Here is a 7,517-nt window from a genome sequence, read left to right on the forward strand (position 1 = left end):
AGCTCGGCCCCGGATGAAACCACGAGCGCAGCCCGCGGCGCGCAGGGGGCCGGCCCGGGGGCACCGCGCTTCCGGTCCCTGCGCCGCGGCCCGAGGGACCCTCGCCCACCCGCAGCGCCGCGAGGACCCGGCGCCGCCGAGGCTTCCGGGAGGGGGCGGCGCTTGGGCGGCCGCGGGGCATCCGGACGCGCGGCTCGCCCCGCTCCGTGCGGAGCCTGGAAGGAAAGGGCTTCGGCCCGCGCGCTCCTGCGGGTCCTGGTCGAGTCCCGGAGCCGTTCCGAGGCCGCGGCGGAGCGGGGCGCAGGCCGGGATTCGCAGGAGGGTCCGAGGTTCGGGGAAGGCGGGCGAATGCGGGTGGCGGACTGAGGGGCTGCGTTTGGAGCTCAGGGGTCCTTCCCCGCCGTCGCCGCGTCCCGCCCCCGCCTCCCCGGGTGGCGGCGGCTCGTCCCCTCTGCCCGCGCGGGCCGGGCTCCTGTAGTTTCTGGACCTTTCACCCTCGGGAGACCCTGCGCTCCGCTGGGACCCCTTCCGGAGGCCGGCGACCCCTTGCTGCCGTCCCCAACTCCTCCAGGACATTGTCGGAAGCGCTCGGCAACCTCAGGGCAAGCGTGGAACTCCCGGGGGCCGCGGTGTGGGGCGCGTGGAAAGGCACCTCCTGCAGGCCAACGTCCCCGGAGCCCGAAGCCCGGCTGCTCCGAGCCAGTCGGACGCTGAGGCCGTGCAGGCGGCACCGTGACCTGCGGTCCCTGCCCGAGCTTCTCCTCTGAGCTTGGGGCTGGAAGAGGGAACCGACCGCGGAGCTCCGGGGGGACCTTGGTTATTTTTCATCCCTTTGCTTGCCAGGAACAGGGATTGGATGAAGTAGCTGCATCCAGGGTCTGGGGAGATTGGAGGAGTCGCGGAGGACTTGCCCCTGGAGAGAGGCTTGTGCGGGTCACAGAGGAACCGCCAGTGTGAGGGGTTGGTCGGGTGAGAGAGGACCGAAGACCTCGTTCTCCCACAGCAAGCCCAGAGCTGCTAACCTGGAGCCTTGGATGCAGACCTGGCCTTTCAGAGCTCCTCTCCCCTCCCCCAGCCTTGTCATTTCAGCATTCCTCTCGCCCTGTGGGGAGGAAGGCCAACCAAGTTCCAGGTGAGTGGTTTTCCTCTCTGCTCAAGTGTAATCTGCTTTGTCAGAGGGAATTGATACACTGTGTCTTCGTTGGGAAGGGGAAGAAGACCCACATTTGTTCAGTGCCAGTATGTATACTGTTGTATCACTTAATCAGTTGGGTAACTGACTACAGTTTGAAGGAATACTCTAATTTTAAAGATGTATCAGTAGCCTCAGGAAAACTTGCCCAAGAGTACTCCCTAAAGCAAGAAGCATTCTACCAAATACTACTGACCTAGTCAGGATCAGGTTAAGAATCCAGATCTGTAGGATTCCCCAGACTCTAGACACTACGCTGGTGTGTCCCAAACATCTCACTCACCTGCCACCTAATGATTTTTGCCATACCTATGTACTATCTTTATTGTTATTTCCGTATTTTTAATTTAGTTAAAAATCAAACTTCTCTAAGAAACACTACCTATGAAATTATACATTTGATGGATGCTTTAATAACTACATTTATTCTAAGGTACATCTAAAAATGTTGATCAATGTACCATGTAAAATCATCCCATGTCAAGAAGATTCAAACTGCATTTTGGGAGGCAGTGCACTGCATCATGCTCTTGTTGGGGTTTTTTCTGCATAGGAAAGTCCAAGCTGCACATCTGAGTCTAAATTGCCAATCCCCAGTGTATTGTTTTCTTTTAGATGAATAATTCTACAGAGAATGCACCTCACCCCCCCACCCTCGCTTTGTGTATTTTCCACAAAACATTTTACTTAACCTGTTTAGGGCTACTCTCCTCAATGTTGTATGAAAAAACAAGTAGGAAGCCCTTACCTTTCAAGAGCATACTCCCTCTTCGGACAGTTAATACATGAACATGAAATAATCTAAAACAGTACTGTCCAATAGAGCTTTCTGCAATCAGGGAACTGTTCTGTATCTGTGCCTTATAACGTGGTACCCACTAGCTACATGTAGCTACTGAGCACTTGAAATGTGCTCAGTGCAACTGAGATAATGAGTTTTAAATTTTATTTAATTTTATTTAAGTTTAGTAATCTGTGGCTGGTGGCTACATATTGAACAACCCAGGTATAGATATTTGAAATGAAATATTTTCGAGGTCAGTTGATTTGGATTTAGTGCCCTGTCTCTGGTGTGGGGTGGTGGTGGTGGTGGGTTGGGGGTGGAAACCCCAAAGTATACCTGCTCATTGCCATTTAACTTTAGTTTCTTGGTAGAGGGTAAAGATTCTCTCCAACCTTCAGAGACTTCATGCTCCATATAACATTACTCATTTTGAAGCTATCATCATTTAAGGCACATTTACAGTTTCAGACACTTGTGCAATGTGCATCTTCTCTGTTTTATTTCTATTCAAGTATACCGTTTTCAAGGCATCAATTCTTAAGCTTTAAACCTGGGAGTTGGTGCATTCAGCTTACTTGTTGCTTATTAGAATAGAGGGAGGAAATGGCCCATAGTTACCTCAGCTGGCTTAAATTCTGTGTCAAATTATTTATTTTTCTGGCACCCAAAGTCACATACTAGTGGACTGGGTATACTTTGTTTTGTTTTCTCTCTATGCAAGGTTAGATATGTGAGGTTAGGAGGAAGGCTTCAAACGAGTATCTTCACAAGATAATTTGCCTAGTTTCTTAAGATTAAAAATACCTGAGAGACAAAGCAGTCTTTGTGTGGTCTTTGTTTCCCGGTTTAAAGAAAAGCTATCAAAGACATTTTAGGGCAGCTGAAGAAGCTTGATTATGGACCAGAGTGTTAGGGAATTACTGATTTTGTAAGATGTGATAATAGTATTGTAGTTGATGTAGGAGAATGTACATATTTATATTTGAAGTGTTATGATGTCCGTAGTTTACTTTAAAATAGTTCAGCCAAAAGGAAAAAAAAAAGCAGCACACATGAAAGAAGCAAAGGCAACAACATGTCAACAGTTGTTTACCTAGATGGTGTGTACATTATATGGGTATTCATGGTTCTGTTTTTTTGTTTCTCTGTATGTGTGAAACTTTTCATAATAAAATTTTTTTAAAGTACCTGTCCTATGGTAGAATGGTGAGATATGGCGTGTGAAACACTTTGTAGCACACGATAATTGCATAATGAATATCACTATTATTTATATAATTGATTATATTATTGATACTAATAGTGCTTATTGACAGATATTTTCCATCATAAGCTAATGTCTTGTGGAGGGAGAAAATAAAAATGTTAGGAATATAATTTATACAGTCAGTAAGGATAAAGTAAAACCCACCAGCAGCTTTTTGTCCTTGCCATTTCCTTAACATATCTAAAGTGTAAAAAGCAACTGATTTCCACATGTCTCTGTGAACATCCTCTCTTGTTACTTCAGGCTATTACTTTGTGTATGAGTAGATCTATTTGTGTCAATAGTTGCAATTTTGTTCTTGCAAACTACATTTAAAAACAGCCATTGTGGAGCTGATTTTTCTCAAGAACACTTTGTAGTTGAGATTTATTTTCATAGTCAAGGATTTTGTATCAATGGAATTGTGGAAGTGATCCATGGTAAACTGTCAAACATTGTTCCAACATTTACAAAGATCTGTATTCACTTAAAATAGTGAAACAATGTGCCAAGTCAGTAGAATTTTGAAGCAGAAAAGGCAAACTCAAATCTTTTAAATGAAGAAATTGAGGCCAAGGAAGGTGATTTGCTTAAAGTCACACATAATATGTTAGTGCCAGATTCAGGAATAAAACTATTTTTCACTTAAAAAAATTTTTAAGCGTTCATACATGGATGATACAGGGGGCCCTATTATTGTAAATTGTACCTGTACTACAACTCTGTAGCATTACTAATTGATTGTAAACAAGTAGTCTTCTTTAAGGAATGTAAATAATTAGTTATAATTCTTTTTACTTATTTGGATAATGCATTTCTCTAACATGATGTGCAGGGCCTAGCCCAGTCCAGAGCTGTGCCATGGCAGAGACTGGGGAAGAGGAAGCGGTGTCAGCAGAGGCCTCAGGGTTCTCAGACTTGAGTGACTCGGAATTTCTGGACCTGGAAGATACCCAGCAGGCAAGTGCTTCACTTAGCAAGCCTGGCCCTTCTTCTGAACTCCCTGGGAAGGATGGCAAGCCCATAAGCTTACCAAAGTGGAAAGGAGGATTGGATGTCTCATCACCCATGGAGCGATTCCACCTTAAGTATTTGTATGTGACTGACCTGTCTACTCAGAACTGGTGTGAACAGCAAATGGTATATGGGAAGGAGCTTCCTGGTTTCTTGGCACCTGAGAAGGCAGCTGTTCTGGACACTGGTGCCAGCATCCACCTGGCTAGAGAACTAGAAGTTCATGATCTTGTGACTGTCCCTACTACCAGCAAAGAAGATGCATGGGGAATTAAGTTTCTGAATATGTTATCAATGATTCCTACCCTGCAGTCAGAAGGGCGCATCAGAGAGTTTCCAGTGTTTGGAGAAGTAGAGGGTGTGCTTCTTGTTGGAGTGATTGATGAGCTTCACTATACACCCAAGGGGGAACTGGAACTGGTTGAACTCAAGACACGCAGACGCCCCATGCTCCCTCTGGAAGCTCAGAAAAAAAAAGACCGTTTTCAAGTCAGCCTGTACAAATATATCTTTGATGCTATGGTACAAGGGAAAGTGACCACTGCTAGCCTAATCCACCACACAAAATTGCATCCAGAAAAGCCACTGGGACCTTCAGTGCTGAGGCATGCCCAGCAGGGAGGCTTCTCTGTGACGTCCTTGGGTGACCTCATGGAACTGGTCATCTTGTCTTTAACACTGTCTGACCTTCCAGTCATTGACATTCTGAAGATTGACTATATCCACCAAGAGACTGCCACTGTGCTGGGTTCAGAGATCGTGGCCTTTGAAGAGAAGGAGCTGAGAGGCAAAGTGCAGCACTATGTGGCCTACTGGATGGGCCACCGAGAGCCTCAAGGGGTTGATGTAGAGGAGGCTTGGAAATGCCGGACATGCAACTATGCAGATATCTGTGAGTGGAGGAAGGGTGGTGGGGTGCATAGCTCCGTGCTAGAGCCCCAGGCCAAAACCAAATGAAAAGAAGTTATGCCTTAAGGGACTTTGACCCTTCCTGCTTCTGATGTACTCAGTAGAGTAAAAGAGGACCAGTTGCTGAGCTGGGCTTTCATGGAGAGTATTTTGGTTCTTTTCATATTTTCTCAACCTCTAACCATTCAAATCTAGGACCAAGGCTCGGGTGAGTGGGAGAGATCTGGGATTATACTATAGTTGGGGCTTTGGCATAGATTGCCAAGAAGACAGACGCTCGTCATGGCTGGAACAAAGGTATCCTTCAGCAATCACTGCTTTCCTAAGAAGATTCTTTAGCTTCTGTTAAGTTTTGTCCTTATTTTTTCTCAATTAAGGCTTTCTACATTTTATATAATAAAATAAAATGAAACACTGCCAGGTCAGTTAATGCTTTTTTTTGTGTGCGTATGGTTTTCCCCATAATTTCAATCCTTCAAAGGTGACCATTGTAAATGGTTGTGTGTATGCTATTCTAAGCCTTTAAGTACATACATAAACATATTTTTGAAGTGGAATTAATGGAATGAGCAGACCAAGCATTTTAAATAATCATAGTAAATATGCTCAAAGAAATAAGGGAATATTAAGCAGGAACAGAAAATCATAAAATGAAAATGTTAGATATGACAAATATAATACATGAAGTAGCAGTTACACTGTACAACCCAATATTACCACTCCTAGGTATATGTTAAGAAAAACTCTTACACAACAGGAAATATGAACAAGAATATACTTTGTAGCACTTTCACAATAGTGAAACCTAAACCTGGAAACTACCCAGGTGCCCATCATCAGAAGAGTGGATGATGTGGTATAGCAGCCAAAACAAATAAGCTACAATGGGACATGCAGCAATGTGGCTGAATCTTAGCAGCACAATATTAAGTGAAAAAAATAAGTCCCAAAAGGTTATTTACACACACACGGTATTACCCTTTTTATAAAGTGAAAAACAAAAATAAAAACATTGAAAGGAAGATGTAAAGATAGTGGAGAGGAATTTCAGTATACCTTAGAAGGCAGGGGAGCCCTTAGCTGTAAACATCACCAAAGGGGCTAGAGGAAAGAGTGATCGGAACATCATCTAGAAGGTGAAGGCTTGTTTATGGAGACACTACTAGAGAATTGGCAGAAGTGGACGGAGGGGGAGAGCAGTTGGCAGGGATGGAGTTTCTATATTAAGTGGAAGGCCAAGAGCCAGCAGAACATGGTGACTATTGTTACTGTAACTCTGTTATACATGAACTGGTAAAACCTGGACATTTATAGGAGATACCATAGGTTACCTCTGGAGGCCTTCTGAACTATACACATCCTCTTTTCTCATTGACAATGGGAACCTTGTGATAATTCTTCCCACTTATGGAGTGAATGTTATGTGCCAGGCACTGTGCTAAGCACTTTTTATGATTAAATCTATGTATTCATTGTTATCCCTGGTGAGGGAACTGAGGCTCAGAAGACTTATAAAACTTGTCTAAGATCCCACAGTTTGAAAGTGATTGACTGTAACCAAGTATGTCTGACCGCACTGCTTATGCTCTTAACCATTATGCTGTAAACTTTTCTTGCTGATGTTAAGCTTCATGCAGTGTATGTTATTCTAGGCCCTAGGAAGTTTGACATCAAATTGGGGGCATAGTAAACTGGATCTTATGGAATAAACAGTATTAAGCTAATAGTGTTCAAGAGAAGAACTTGCTCAGGGTTCTGTAACATTTATACTAGAAGTTTTAAGAAGAGGAAAATGAGAAAATCAGCTGGCTTCAGACAGTAACCCTGTCAGAATCCAGCATTTCTGTAAACCAGTAATTCCATGAGCTCTCAAATCTTTACTTTTTAGGTTAATATCTCCTGGTTATTGCCTTATGGCTTCTCACAGAATAATTGAGGCATCTGTAATTGGGATCACCTCAGGATCACTGATGATGTTTTCTACAAATACTTCCTTGGTTTGTAGTCTTCACATGTCGAATAATTTCATTTTTCCTTGTGAATATCAAAAATATGAAATGGATATTTATGACCAAAAAATACACAAGTGCTTTACACCAAAAACTAGAAAACACTGCTGAGAGAAATTAAAGCAGACTTAAATAAATGAGATATACCATGCTCATGGATTGGAAAATGGTACTGTTAAGATATCAATTTTCCCCAAATTGATCTATAGGTTCAAGATGCTGAGCCAGACAAGTTCCATAATGCACTTAAGAGGATGAAGCTATAAACAGTTTCACATTTATTCAGTATTCACAAATTATTTAGCACCTATTATGTGCCAGGCTATGGAGATAATGTCATGAACAGAAGTAAAATTACACTCA

General features: G+C 43.6%; 1 protein-coding gene across 1 annotated transcript; it reads left to right on the forward strand.

Moving 5' to 3' along the window:
• The first annotated feature begins 1,054 nt into the window (after positions 1 to 1,054).
• EXO5 (exonuclease 5) lies at positions 1,055 to 5,565 on the forward strand. The gene is made up of 2 exons (XM_016205197.2): positions 1,055 to 1,132; positions 4,058 to 5,565. The coding sequence occupies exon 2, from the start codon at positions 4,084 to 4,086 to the stop codon at positions 5,191 to 5,193; it is 1,110 nt and encodes a 369-aa protein (XP_016060683.2). The 5' UTR covers positions 1,055 to 1,132; positions 4,058 to 4,083; the 3' UTR covers positions 5,194 to 5,565.
• Positions 5,566 to 7,517: the final 1,952 nt, after the last annotated feature.

Source organism: Miniopterus natalensis, chromosome 9, assembly GCF_054644295.1.
Source record: "Miniopterus natalensis isolate mMinNat1 chromosome 9, mMinNat1.hap1, whole genome shotgun sequence".
In the NCBI taxonomy this organism is placed as follows: Eukaryota; Metazoa; Chordata; class Mammalia; order Chiroptera; family Miniopteridae; genus Miniopterus; species Miniopterus natalensis.